The following is a 12,845-nucleotide window of genomic DNA, read 5'->3' on the forward strand; positions in this document are numbered from 1 at the left end:
GATTATATCCGGGTTGATTTCCACTTGATTTGAACCGACCAAGCATGAAATATAGAAGACGGCTAAGAAGGTTGCCAAGGTATTTTTTGTCGTTTTTTTTTTCTTTTTCGTTTTTTTTTTTTTTTTTTTAAAAAATCGATTTTTTTTTAAAAAATAAAAGTGAATATTCTCAAATATTTTGTTTCCATATTTTTAGGAACTGATTTCTTATCCGTAGAATACAACTAATATGTAGAAATCAATTTCTACAGTTTTTTAGAATTATAGTAATGTTTAGAATTTAATTTCTACATGTTTTAGATTTATAGTAAATCTGTAGAAGTCGGTTTCTACATGTTTTAGAATTAGATTAATGTGTAGATTTTGATTTCTAAGAATTTTAGAATGGTAGGTTAAGCGCGGAATGTGTATTCTACATATTTGTAGAATACTCCTATTTACGTAGATCACGTATTCTAAACATTGTAGATTCAATGAAAAAAAGTAGATTTCGTTTTCTACTTCGTAGAATGTCATTTCTACTTTTTTTAGAACATAATCTGAAATTTATAATTATAACTTTTTTATAACTGGAAAATATACCATTAAGTTCATATAGGTATTTTAACAAATGTTACTATTTTTCCAAATTTTTTTTGTTTGTAAAACTATTTATTAAAATTATTTTCATAAATATTAAAGGGTATTATAGGAAAATATGACACAAAATATAGATTAGTCTAAAGGGACATAGTTACTATTTTTTTGCTCTAAAAAAACAGTTTTCCCTAAAAAATTCTCATTAAAAGTTTGGTGGAAATCTTTCGTTGGGGGAGGCTCTAAGAGCAATTCCAACATAATTCCAACAATAAGAAATCACATAAGTTTCTAAAAGAAATAACATATTAGTATTGTAATTATTTAATTATGTTTTATTTTTCTAAATTAACAAAATCATTAATTTTCTCTTATATGATGACATGTATTTTTTAGATATACTAAAAGTTTCTAAAAACCTCTAAAATTAGAATTTTGGTCTTCTCTCTTTTAATTTCATTTTTTTTTGTTAAATATTTAGAATCCCAACTATTCATGTGCTCTAAATTCCAACTATTCTAATATAAAGAAACTTTTTTTGTTTACATTAGAATAAAGAAACTAATGACCAATTATTATTATTGAAGAGCTTTATAATTTAATTACAACTCAATAATTAGTTTTAATTTTTTAAAAGAATGTTTAATCTTTGGTTTCAAATACTTTCTTAATGGTTTTTTTCTATCAGTACTTTCTTTTACTTTATATTCTCATTAGACCACCAACTGCGGTCGGCCAAAAACCAAGAAAGAACACCAGCTAATTTGTTCTCTACTTCGTTCTTCACATATTAATTTATATTATATTTTATTTCTAATTATATAATTATTTGTGTGAAAAATAGTTCCATCCATATCATATATAAATGTATAATGGTTATAGAAGTGAAAATATAAAATAGAAAGATAATAATTAAAAAGGCGAAATATGGTATTTTATTGTTTCACATATTTCATATTTTTGGATTGAAAACAAATTGTGGATTGAAGAAATTTGGCTGACAGTGATGGATACACACATCTTTATAGTCAAATTCTAGAAAATATTTACTATGTTAAACACTTCTTACTATCCAATAGTGAATTGGAATCCACCTTACCTATTTTTCACACATACCCATTTATTCACACATCAATTACATATGTCATCAACTGTAACAATTTATAGTATGTTTTCTTTTGATCACCAAATTTGTATGGAATTGATACACCCTATTTAATTAACATTTGTTCTATTTGCTTTTTAAATCGATAAAGTTCGGTTTTAGCTCTGTAGTATTCCCAAGTCCGGAGCAAACATTAATGGAAACATTAATCCAACTTAGTTTTAACCAGATTCTAACTAAAAGAATTTAGGGATTACTTAATAAGAGCTGCAGCTCTAGGACTTGTTTATATAATAATACCGGACGAAGCGTACGTGAAGAGAAAAACATTGTATGTTATGTCTTGAAATTATCGTAGTTGTTAATTAAGAAAACTGAGCTTTTATTACGAACTTAAGAAAAAACATTACATTTAAAAACACTAGTGCATCTCGTGGAACATTGCAATCTGACCTAGTCAAGATAGTCACATAAGATTTTGTCAAAGTAAATGGTCTCATCTTCAAACCCGATGTTATAATTGGTAATGCCATTGTCCCAATGATGTTAAGATAATTGGCTCATCAACACGTCTAAGCAGAAATATTCATCTCCAGAATGGTGGAATAGGCTGGTTGGACCAAACACTAAAGAAGCTCCTTTGTAGAAGGTCAATGTGACGGAAGGCAACGAAAGCATCTCGCATTGGATAGTACGTACCATTGTAACATGCCAATTGACCATCGCTAAAAACTGTTTAGATACTCGTCAAGTTTGCTGTCAACATGTCTCTTAAGCTCGAAGTAGAATTCATAATGTTTCTAAAAAAAGAGAGAACTCATAGTGCAATACAAAATTAGTACATTAAGGTTACTTCGAGATGTTTGTCAAAAGAAAAAAAAAGTGATTACTTCGAGAAGCTTATCTATAATATTTTATGGTAAGAGGGAAAGTGTCTCTGGAAATGGAATGGCTTAACAATATTATATTTTACTAAACAAACCAATATGCAGGTGTTGACAAAAACAAAACAATATGCAGTTATTACACCATTGTAAATCTTATTAATAATAAATAGCTTATTCTAGCAATTATCTGTAAATCATTTGAGTTTTTTTATAGAAAAAAAAACAATCTCTAACCTCTCATTTTATACATTAAAATAAAGTAATCTAGGATGAAAAGAAACATTATTTAATCTCGTTTTTATTTTTGTATTTACATAGAGGTATGTCGATCCTATTTGCTAATAAAAGAGGTAATTGAATCCTCATAAGTGTTAAAGATGAATTACTTCAAACCAGTAATAAAAAGATTTCCACATTAGAAACCAAGAAAGAATAGAACAAAAACCAGTTCAGATTCTACCACAGGGGAAGTTAAGATTACTTATAAATGATCATGGAACCAAGTTTTTGCATATTTTAGTGGTGTATCATAATAATATTTAAGTTTATAATTGTTTTGTGATCAATACGCCACTATTGAATTACTCTCTAATTATATTTTGAAACAACTACATCCAGACACACTTATTAAAACATTGATTATACCACACATTATATCCATGTCAAACATTATGCTTCATAGTTTCATACAACTGCCATTATTTACACCATACATTTTAACCATGTTTCCGGCGGACCCACTCAGTAAGAAAAGGTGTTAGATGACACAGGTAAAATATTCTAATATATTAAGTATATTGTATGGAATTTGCTGAAAAATAAAGTCTCCAAGTGGTTTCTTCCTTAAATCTGACAGTCCTTAACCCAAGTTCGATAAGCAGAAGAACAGGGCTGTTTGATAGTTTGTGTTCTTTCTTGTTTTTTGGCCAACTGTAGTTGGTGGTCTAATGAGAATATAACGTTAAGAAAGTATTTCAAACCAAAGACTAAACATTCTTTAAGAAAAATAAAAACTAATTATCGAGTTGTAATTAAATTATAATTAAGCTCTTCAATAAGTTTCTTTATTCTAAAGTCAAGTCAATTTTATATACTTTTTGTTGTCCTCTGCTTTTCTCTTTGTCGTCTTTGCTTTGGAAAGCAAAAGCTTACTTGTACAAAACCGATCAGCCTCTTCAATAATACGATGAGCATGTGAGAAGAAGTTGAGTGACGACCTTCTCATCACATCGGCAGAGATGATGATGGACAACAGGGCTGAGGCTGAGTACACGAGGGCTAAAACGTCGGTTTGGTGGGACATTGAGAACTGTGCAGTTCCCAAGGGTTGTGATGCTCATGGGATCACTCAGAAGTTAAGCACAGCCCTGGCTAATATGAATTACTGTGGTCCTCTCTCTATCTCTTCCTATGGCAACACAGATCTCATCCCTAAAGCTGTTCAACTAGCTCTCTCCTCCACTGGAATCTCCCTTAACCACGTCCCCTCCGGTTAAAATCTCTTGATTTTTATAATACATATATAAATTTTGGATCGGAATGGATTATGTAGTTAGAGTTCAGGTTCAAGGAGCTGTGCTTATGTTGTGACGGACCCGATGCATTTCTAGGCCATACACTCTACTAAAATTATACTAGATGTGTGTTATGTTGTAACGGATCAGATGTGCATTCCTGGATCCAACCCTTGGCTTAGTATATATTGTCTGTTTCGGGATTAAATCCTTGCAGATTTGTATTGGATCGATTATTCTCAAAAGACCTCGTACTAAATAGAGTTAGACCACATATAAATATATATCAGATTTTTTTTTGTTTTAATATCCGTTGCTGGATTTGGATTACTTATTTATTCTAACATTTTATTTATTGCAAGGAACTGGATTTGGGTATGGTTGTTGAATCTCAAGTCTTTTTGGTTCTTGAACAGGAAGGAAAGAAGCGAGTGACAAGAAGATTCTGGTGGATATATTTTTGTGGGTGGTGGAGAATCCTCCTCCGGCTAATATAATGCTTATCTCCGGTGACATAGACTTCTCTGATGCTCTTCACCGGCTGAGAATGAGGAGATACAACATTCTTCTAGCACACCCTCAAAACATTTCACCTTCCCTGGTTGCTTCTGCTAAGACCTCATGGCTCTGGAGAAGCTTATTATTAGCAAGTGGGAGTTCGTTCACACAGTGTGGATCCTCAGGGGTACTTGACAGTTCTGAAATATCTAGTGAAGAGGTTTCTAAATCCACACAAGCAATGGATTCAGTGCCTGGTTCTAGTAAGGCTGCGGGAAGTAAACTCAAAGGAATCTATGTTCCGAAAGCACCAAATGAGCTCTTGGTAAAGGAGACGAAAGGAAAGAAGCTTCAAAAGAAATGTAGTGAACATTTCTCTGGCAAAGTTCAAGTAAGCATCCTAGTGTTGAGAGCCAAAAAAACTTTCTGTTTGAAAATATTTTATCAATACATGTTGTCATTTTCTAACTAATAGTATATTTTTGAGTCAACAACATGTTATCATAAGTTTTTGTTCCTCACTTCTAGTTCTGTTTGCCTGTCAAAGAAAAAATCTCCATATCAAACTTGACCTTACTGGATATGAATTTGGTTGTGAAGTGGGAGCCGAAGCAGAACTTGGAAGTGTTGGGTGAGCCTGAACACATGGCTGCAGCACCAAGTTATTGCCATGAGAAGCACATGGAGATAACGAAAAAGGTGGCTGAAGCCGGAGTTGAAGCGAGTTCACATTTCAACTCGTCCAGTGTGGTGAAGAAGCAAGCAGAGGCAAGTTTTTATTATTTGAAGATGAGATTTATAATATTCAGTAACAATTGAGTTTTATGTCATGTCACTAACACTAGAATCCAAATGTGAAAAATCAAAACATGGTTTTGAATGACTTGACTTTGGGGGGGGGCAGGCTGAAACCATTGAAGACCAAGAGCCTATGAAGAAGTGCTTGGAGAAAAAGAACAAAGAATTGATGGAGACCACTAATACTATTACAACAACTGAAAGGAGTGAGCCAGAGAATGAGGACATGAACAAGAAGAAGAAGACAAAGAGGAAAAAGAAGAAGAGTAGAGTGACTGAAGAAGAAGAAGAAGATAAAGCAGATGAACCATATGTTTGCAGTATTTGCAATGTCATTTGTGATAATCCTGCGGTATTCGAATCTCATCTTAAGGGCCAGAAGCATGCTGCTGCGGTTATGAACCTTACCGAGGTAAAGTTGATGATGAGCTTTGGATCAAAAGCATGTTTCTACCTCAAATCAAAAGTTAAATGATAACATTAATATTACCACCAAACAGGGTCTGCTTGATGATAAGCAAATACAAGATATGTGTCAACTTATAGATATTACAGAGGAGATCCAATTCAAGCCTGGAGAAGCATCTGAGAACATCGAAGAGGAGATGAGAGAGAGATGTGGCATCTCTGAATGGAGTGCTGGAGAATTTTCACAAGCTTTTGAAGAAGTCCTAGAGAATGATTACAACAAATCTCTTCCAAATGAATTCACCGAACTAAACTCCGAGTTTTGGAGCCCTAAAGAAGCTAGGTAAACTTCAAACTTAGTCTTTCTCATGTTTTCTTTCTTTATTTTTTTTTTTTTGTTTCTACAGAGAATGGATTGATGCCATATTCAACACACAAGAGCTTTCACAAGATGAAAATCTAACCATAGAATTTGAGAGTATGCTAAACCAAAGCCTGGAGATGAACTCAGGCGGCTATGAAGGAGTCACTGAGCATCTAGAGGAGTTCAAGGACAAGGTGAGTAAAGATAAAGCTGAGTCTGAAGCATATGTGTGTAGTATCTGCAGTGTGGTATGCGCTTGTCCAACTGTCTTTGAGTCTCATCTGATGGGTCGAAGGCACGCTGCCAAGGTAAAGAAGCATGCAGAGGTAACGTTGAGTAGTTTTTGGTTTTTAACGCTTAAAGTAGTCTCACTGATACTTGTTAAACACTGAGTGTACAGGTTCTCTTTGATGATAAGAAGATTCTAGAAGAAAGCCTTAAAGAGAAAGATCGCTCAGAAGACTCAATGGTCAAGAGATTAGAAGTTTCTCTGGAGGATACGTCGAAGCAGACGGTGGTTGAGGCTGGAAGCACATCTGAGCGTGTGGAGGAGGAGAAGCATGCTGCCACCGTGAAAAAGCGTGAACCCGTTGTGAAGAAGCATGATGCCGTGGTGAAGAAGCAAGCTGGGACCAAATTTGCTTATGTTAGAAAGAATGGGCCTTAAGTGGGCCTTTGTATTTTCCCGCCGTCAATAATTATCCACTGTTATGTGGTTGACAAACAAAATACTGTGATTAATGGGCCACTTAAGGTGCATCATGATGGGGTTTTATTTAAATAATTGTGTGCACTTTTCAAATAAAAGGCTTATGATTAAAATGTAAAATCTATCGCAAGTTTGATTCATATTTTCTTGTATGCGTTTGAAATCACGTACTGAAATATCATTCATACCTACTAGAAGGTTTGGACGAGATTCTAGTTAAACAAAATAATGTGATGAATCGGCATATCACACGTGCATATATGCATTGACAAACTATGTTATTTTAATGCTAAGTATGATATTTTAATCTTCAAGTATATGATATTTTGGGCTACATTATATCATGTTGTTTGACAAATTCAACAAAGAAGGTTGTTTTTGGTTAAAAGTTGATCGATAACATGTCCCCAAACGTCAAAAATGGAAACTGGGAAAAATAGACAGGGAAAAGGAAACAAAAAATAGAAAAAAGAGATATTTAGTTATTAAAAATTCTAATTTATTTAACCGGGCTTCTAGCTCGTGGTAAAGAGTTTATAGTCTACTGGAGAATTAATATTTTGGCATCGTCAGGGACAGAAGATCGACGTGACTAGTCTGGATCAACTCTGTATAATTCAAAAAGAAAATTCTAATTTTTCTGCTAAAGTTATTATATCTTTTGTTGAAACTAACATATTTTTTGCACTGGTGCATGAAAAAAGAGAGTGAAATTAATAATTTTGTTTTATTTAATAGATAGATATATATATGTACGTTTAATTGCTACAAGATATTAATATTTCGTAAAGACAAATCCCAAAGACTTTTGAACTAAAAACCTTCTTCTTGGGTCGTTCCGCGTTAAATCGTTTTCCTTATTTTGATCCCTTCTTATACGCATTGATTTGGTCCTTTTAAACACCAATCTTCTTCCGCGTCTCTTCTACTCTACTCCATTCCTCATCCATTCAGGTAACCTGTTCTTCTGTTCCTGTTCCGACTGAATGTTTGTTGTCTGATGATTATAGAAAGTATTGTACGTTTGTCTCTTTTAGCCACTTCAATTGTCCCTGCACCATCTGCTCCATTATTTTCAAGCACTTTTTTTTTTTGTTTATTCGTTGATATTATTCGCTACCGTAGCTTCTATGTTTTGTCTTGGACTTGATCAACTTCAAAGCTTTAGTATCTCAAAACCCGTTCTTTAATCTTACTTTTGTTGTTTAGCTTCCAAGTCAGAACCAAAGCATCAAATCTTGACCACTGTTTGGTTTCTGCAGGAAAGTTTATTACATAACCAATCCAAGTATTGTTTGAATTGCTACAACTAGTTAAGAGACAATGTTTGGTTCGAAGAAATCACCAGCAAACCTTCCCAAGCACAACTCTGCTGATCCTGGATTCCACAAACCAAACCCGTTTGATTCAGATGATACCACCCTTAACCCCTCCAAGAGAACTTCCTCTGAGCCCTCTTTGGCTATCATGACCAACCCTTTTGATGAGGTTGAGAAAGGGTCTAGTAGTAGCTCTTCCAAGCAGTCATTGACTTCGAACTCGAGACACCAGTACAAGAACAATTTCAGGGATTCAGGAGGTGTTGAGAACCAGTCTGTTCAGGAGCTTGAAGGCTATGCTGTGTACAAAGCTGAAGAGACTACAAAGTCTGTTCAAGGTTGTCTGAAAGTAGCAGAAGAGATAAGGTCAGACGCTACTAGAACTTTGGTCATGTTACATGACCAGGGTGAGCAAATCACGAGGACGCATCATAAAGCTGTTGAAATTGATCATGATCTCAGTAGAGTAAGCTCTCTCTCTCTCTCTCTTGTTTTTTTTCTTATTAATTGATTACAGATGAGAGGGTGTGTTTGTTTGGTGTGAAACAGTATTCTAAAAATAAGCCTAGTCGGCAAATCAGACCTTAACAAAATGATTTTTCTAGACCGATTTTTTAAAAAATCAGTCTAGACACTAAAAATATCGGTCTAGACGGCCGTGTCTAGTCAATGATCCCATAGTTAGGGCCTTGCGATTTCTCGAACATTGGTGTGAAATAAAATAATGACATGAGTCACATGAGGTATATTGATTAAGATATTTTGATTTTGAAGGGCGAGAAGCTTCTTGGAAGCCTTGGAGGTATGTTTTCAAAGACATGGAAGCCGAAGAAGACTCGCCCTATAAATGGTCCTGTCATATCTAGAGGTTTGCTTCTTGGTTTATCCTCGCAGCTATTTGAGTTTTTTTTTTCTTACTAATTGCATGATTGCCATTGTGTGTGTTTTTAGATCACTCACCAACGAGAAGAGTTAACCACTTAGAGAAAAGGGAAAAACTGGGACTGAGTCCAGCACCAAAAGCACAGTCACGAACCAGAGAACCGCTTCCTGAATCAGCTGATGCTTTTCAGAGACTGGAGGTTAGCACTTCTCTTCCCTCTCTTGTTTTTTTTTTCCTTTCAGTGGAACATTACTATAATCTTGCATATGAGATTAAGGGCCGGTCCTAAGATTTTGAGACTATAAACAATTTAGTAAAGATTTATATAATTCTTTTTTTACAAATTTGGGAACCTATATATATAAATATAATAAATATAAAGTCTTAAATTTTGGAGACCATAGGCCAATGCTTCACTAGTCTATGCTCATGACCGGTCCTAGATGAGTGTTGCATGAACATGATGCAAATGCACAAAGATCCAAACCCTGAGACATTGATTAAACATCAAAAGCTAGCTTCTCTTGACATTTGAGTAAAAACAGTTATGTAGTCTTACTAATTTATACGTTTATGACAGATGGAAAAAGCTAAGCAAGATGATGGACTTTCAGATTTGAGTGATCTACTAGGGGAGCTAAAGAACATGGCAGTTGACATGGGAAGTGAAATTGGAAGGCAGAAAGATGGTCTTGATCATCTTCATGATGATGTTGACGAACTCAATTACAGAGTGCAACAATCAAACCAACGTGCCAGCCGGTTGCTCAGGAAGTAGATGAACATAGTTATATGTTCATTACACTCCTTCCTCTCGTGTTTCTTCAGTGAACTAGTTGCTTATATACGTTTCTGTCTATGTTTATATTGGATATTTGATTATGAAAGAACAAAAATCTTAATAGAATACAAGCAAACATATACTTTCTCAAGAAATTCTGACAAACAGAAAGATGATGTATGAATCTCTCTCATAGTTTCATAATCTTATTTAAGTTTTTGTAAAAAAAAATTGATCTTTGTTGTGCTTATCTGATTATCTTTGCATCTACAGAAGGATGCTTCCACATAAGGTACAACTAGAGATGAAAAGCAACTAAACAGTTAAACATTCGATCAAAGAATCATTTCTACATAAGAAAGCAGTATATGGAAAACATAAATGGTTAGTCCATTTCAAAAAAATTATACACACTGTTAGTTCTTTTCTTTACTTCGAATTAAATAAACCATCTCTATTGTATAAAACATAATGACACAATAACTACAAAATAAATCCCGCACGGTCACACTCTTAAGAATACTTGTATTATTGGTTATCTCTTCAAGAGTCTTTCTTACAAAATAGTAATAAAAGACTCAAACAAAAACAAGTGTGGAAGGGAACGCAACAGAAATAACAACCAACAATGTCTTCTTCTCTTCTTGTTTCTACTGCTAACAAGAATCTTCAATGAAAGAAAAATGATCAGGCCTTGGATGTCATGATCTCAATGACAGCAGTCCATGTCCCAGTCACAGCTATCATAACACCAATGAGGAAAATAACAACATCTACCACCTTTCTTGCAAAGCTCAGCTCCTCTTTGAAAGCCTGTAAGTGGAAGAGCGATGGCAAAACAAACCCCAACACCACACAAACACTGCTCCCAACAAGAGACAAGAAGTCTGCAAAGTTAGGGACAAGCAGGGCAACGAGAGTGACCACCAGCACAGTGGACCAACGAACCCAAATGGAGTAACTAGAGCTGCAGAGACGGCGCTCTATGACCTCATAGACAGGATGCATCATGAGTGGAAACGTGAAGAAGAGGTTGATTGCTAAGCCTAGCTGAACAAGAGTGCTCACCAAACCTGCTCCTAGGTTTGTGGTGATGATATCTTTAGTCTCGTCTCCATAAGCCATGTACCCTAGCAGCCCAAACGCTCCGTACATGATCGAGATTAACCCCATGGCTAGCCCCAACGCTCTTCCAAACTTGTCTTTGTACTTAGCCTCTAGCTCCAAAGGAAGTACCTGTAGAGATGTTTCAACCAGTGTTAAAAAATAGGTCTAGACGATGTCTGCTTAAACAATAATCTTCTGTGCAAAACTCCACCTAGCGATTTTTTGAACATTGGTTTCAACAAAGACAACAACATGAGATGTAATAGAGAGGAGAGTGATTCTCTTTTACCATTCCAATCCCTTCAAACAACTCCTAAACAATACTTTTCTATAAAACGTCTAACGCCTAGCGATTTTTTAAACATTGGTTTCAAAACACAGAGACAGGAGATGTAATAAAGTAGAAAGTGTTTGTCTTTACCATTCCAATACCTTCAAATGCATACACAGCAACTCCTAAACAATAATTTTCTACAAAACGTCTAACGACCGCCTAGCGATTTTTCAAACATTGGTTTCAAAACACAGAGACAGAAGATGTAATGAGAGAGGGAAGTGATTGTCTTTTTTACCATTCCAATCCCTTCAAACAACTCCTAAACAGTAATTTTCTACGAAATGCCTAACCACCGCCTAGCGATTTTTTTTTGAACATTGGTTTCAACACAGACAACACATAGAGACAGGATGTAATAAAGAGGAAAGTGATTCTCTTTTACCATTCCAATCACTTCAAACGCCTACACAGCAACTCCTAAACAATAATTTTCTACGAAATGCCTAACCACCGCCTAGCGATTTTTCAAACATTGGTTTCAAAACATAGAGACAGGAGATGTAATGAAGAGGAAAGTGATTCTCTTTTACCATTCCAGTCCCTTCAAACAACTCCTAAACAATACTTTTCTATAAAACGTCTAACCATAGAGACAGGAGATGTAATGAGATGTAATGAGAGAGGGAAGTGATTTGTCTTTTTTACCATTCCAATCCCTTCAAACGCATACACAGCGACTCCCAACCCATAAAAGAACACAGAGAAGCCACCAAAGACTCTCAAAGGAGGTCTCTTCTTAACAAAGATAAACACATCCTGAACCATAACCACCAAAGTAGCCGCCACGTCAACAACATCAGCGAATATACTCAAAGGAGCGAGATGAGTCAGCGTGGGGATGGAGTTAAGCCCGAGCTGAAAAGGGAAACAGCCCCACATGTACACAGAGCTGGGATCAAGCCCCAAGATAACTTCAGTCCCACGGCTAAGCAAGTTGGCCATGGTGGTGGCGACGAAGATCAAGTAGCTGACGCAGAACCCTGCCTGGGAGAGGACGAGCATGACGTCGACGACGAGGCGCCCGGCGGGGCCGCAGACGGCTTCGCCGAGGTCGCCGAAGGAGGTGATGGAGGAGAAGCCGGAGAGGGACTCGAGCTTGCGGCGGGTGCGGACGAGGAGCATCATGCAGAAGAAGGTGAGGGAGGAGACGAAGAAGAGGGTGAGGAGGCCGAGGAGCCATCCTGTTTTCTTGAAGGTGTAGGGGAGGCCGAGGACGCCGGCGCCGACGATGGCGATGAAGACGTTGGCGAAGGTTTTGGGCTGTGAGGAGAGGGTTCGTGGGCCGAGGAGAGGAGTGTCTTCTCTCGGGACGTAGAGGGAGTTGGAGGATGATCGGAGGGAGTGGGTGGACGATCCCGAGTCTTGATCGTACTCCAAGCCCATCAGGACAAGATGATAACTAAGAAAAGAGACAAGATCTGTGTGTGTTTGAGGCTGTGGTTTGTAGTTGGAGATGATAAAGGTGGAAACTTTAACTCTTTTACCACATCTCAGGAGTCTTCTTGTTAATCTGAGAGAAACAAAAAAAGGTACGAAAACGACAAAGTTTTTGTTTTTTT

The 12,845-nt window shown here is 36.1% G+C and overlaps 4 protein-coding genes across 5 annotated transcripts; 3 read left to right on the plus strand and 1 right to left on the minus strand.

The window, feature by feature from the left end:
- The first annotated feature begins 3,602 nt into the window (after positions 1-3,602).
- On the plus strand, positions 3,603-5,544 carry LOC125581572. Its single transcript, XM_048747247.1, has 3 exons — positions 3,603-4,059; positions 4,499-4,971; positions 5,181-5,544. The coding sequence occupies exons 1-3, from the start codon at positions 3,807-3,809 to the stop codon at positions 5,397-5,399; spliced, it is 945 nt and encodes a 314-aa protein (XP_048603204.1). The 5' UTR covers positions 3,603-3,806; the 3' UTR covers positions 5,400-5,544.
- On the plus strand, positions 5,497-6,979 carry LOC106382736. 2 transcript variants are annotated; one of them, XM_048747245.1, is made up of 4 exons: positions 5,497-5,790; positions 5,879-6,129; positions 6,194-6,476; positions 6,551-6,979. In XM_048747245.1, exons 1-4 carry the CDS (start codon positions 5,512-5,514, stop codon positions 6,815-6,817), a joined length of 1,080 nt encoding a protein of 359 aa, XP_048603202.1. In that variant the 5' UTR covers positions 5,497-5,511; the 3' UTR covers positions 6,818-6,979. The 2 variants fall into 2 exon arrangements, with proteins under 2 accessions (XP_048603202.1, XP_048603203.1); XM_048747246.1 differs by having other exon boundaries at positions 6,194-6,458.
- A 761-nt stretch (positions 6,980-7,740) lies between these two features.
- Positions 7,741-9,997, plus strand: LOC106444766 (SNAP25 homologous protein SNAP33-like). The gene is made up of 6 exons (XM_048747256.1): positions 7,741-7,813; positions 8,122-8,131; positions 8,173-8,644; positions 8,953-9,046; positions 9,130-9,260; positions 9,642-9,997. Exons 3-6 carry the CDS (start codon positions 8,183-8,185, stop codon positions 9,837-9,839), a joined length of 885 nt encoding a protein of 294 aa, XP_048603213.1. The 5' UTR covers positions 7,741-7,813; positions 8,122-8,131; positions 8,173-8,182; the 3' UTR covers positions 9,840-9,997.
- Positions 9,998-10,353: 356 nt separating this feature from the next.
- LOC106444666 (amino acid transporter AVT3A) lies at positions 10,354-12,838 on the minus strand. The gene is made up of 2 exons (XM_048747248.1): positions 11,932-12,838; positions 10,354-11,078 (listed from the first exon to the last, which is right to left on the minus strand). Exons 1-2 carry the CDS (start codon positions 12,667-12,669, stop codon positions 10,530-10,532), a joined length of 1,287 nt encoding a protein of 428 aa, XP_048603205.1. The 5' UTR covers positions 12,670-12,838; the 3' UTR covers positions 10,354-10,529.
- Between the last annotated feature and the right edge of the window lie 7 nt (positions 12,839-12,845).

The sequence above is a fragment of the Brassica napus genome, chromosome C2, assembly GCF_020379485.1.
Source record: "Brassica napus cultivar Da-Ae chromosome C2, Da-Ae, whole genome shotgun sequence".
NCBI classification, from domain to species: Eukaryota; Viridiplantae; Streptophyta; class Magnoliopsida; order Brassicales; family Brassicaceae; genus Brassica; species Brassica napus.

Coding starts and splice junctions, on each gene's coding strand:
- LOC106444666 (XM_048747248.1), bottom strand. CDS start 12,669: ATGGGCTTGGAGTACGATCAAGACTCGGGATCGTCCACCCACTCCCTC. Junction 11,079..11,931: donor CGTTTGAAGGGATTGGAATG/GTAAAAAAGACA, acceptor ACATCTCTACAG/GTACTTCCTTTGGAGCTAGA.
- LOC125581572 (XM_048747247.1), top strand. CDS start 3,807: ATGATGATGGACAACAGGGCTGAGGCTGAGTACACGAGGGCTAAAACG. Junction 4,060..4,498: donor CCTTAACCACGTCCCCTCCG/GTTAAAATCTCT, acceptor GTTCTTGAACAG/GAAGGAAAGAAGCGAGTGAC. Junction 4,972..5,180: donor ATTTCTCTGGCAAAGTTCAA/GTAAGCATCCTA, acceptor TTGGTTGTGAAG/TGGGAGCCGAAGCAGAACTT.
- LOC106444766 (XM_048747256.1), top strand. CDS start 8,183: ATGTTTGGTTCGAAGAAATCACCAGCAAACCTTCCCAAGCACAACTCT. Junction 9,047..9,129: donor TGGTCCTGTCATATCTAGAG/GTTTGCTTCTTG, acceptor GTGTGTTTTTAG/ATCACTCACCAACGAGAAGA. Junction 9,261..9,641: donor ATGCTTTTCAGAGACTGGAG/GTTAGCACTTCT, acceptor CGTTTATGACAG/ATGGAAAAAGCTAAGCAAGA.
- LOC106382736 (XM_048747245.1), top strand. CDS start 5,512: ATGAAGAAGTGCTTGGAGAAAAAGAACAAAGAATTGATGGAGACCACT. Junction 5,791..5,878: donor CGGTTATGAACCTTACCGAG/GTAAAGTTGATG, acceptor ACCACCAAACAG/GGTCTGCTTGATGATAAGCA. Junction 6,477..6,550: donor AGGTAAAGAAGCATGCAGAG/GTAACGTTGAGT, acceptor CTGAGTGTACAG/GTTCTCTTTGATGATAAGAA.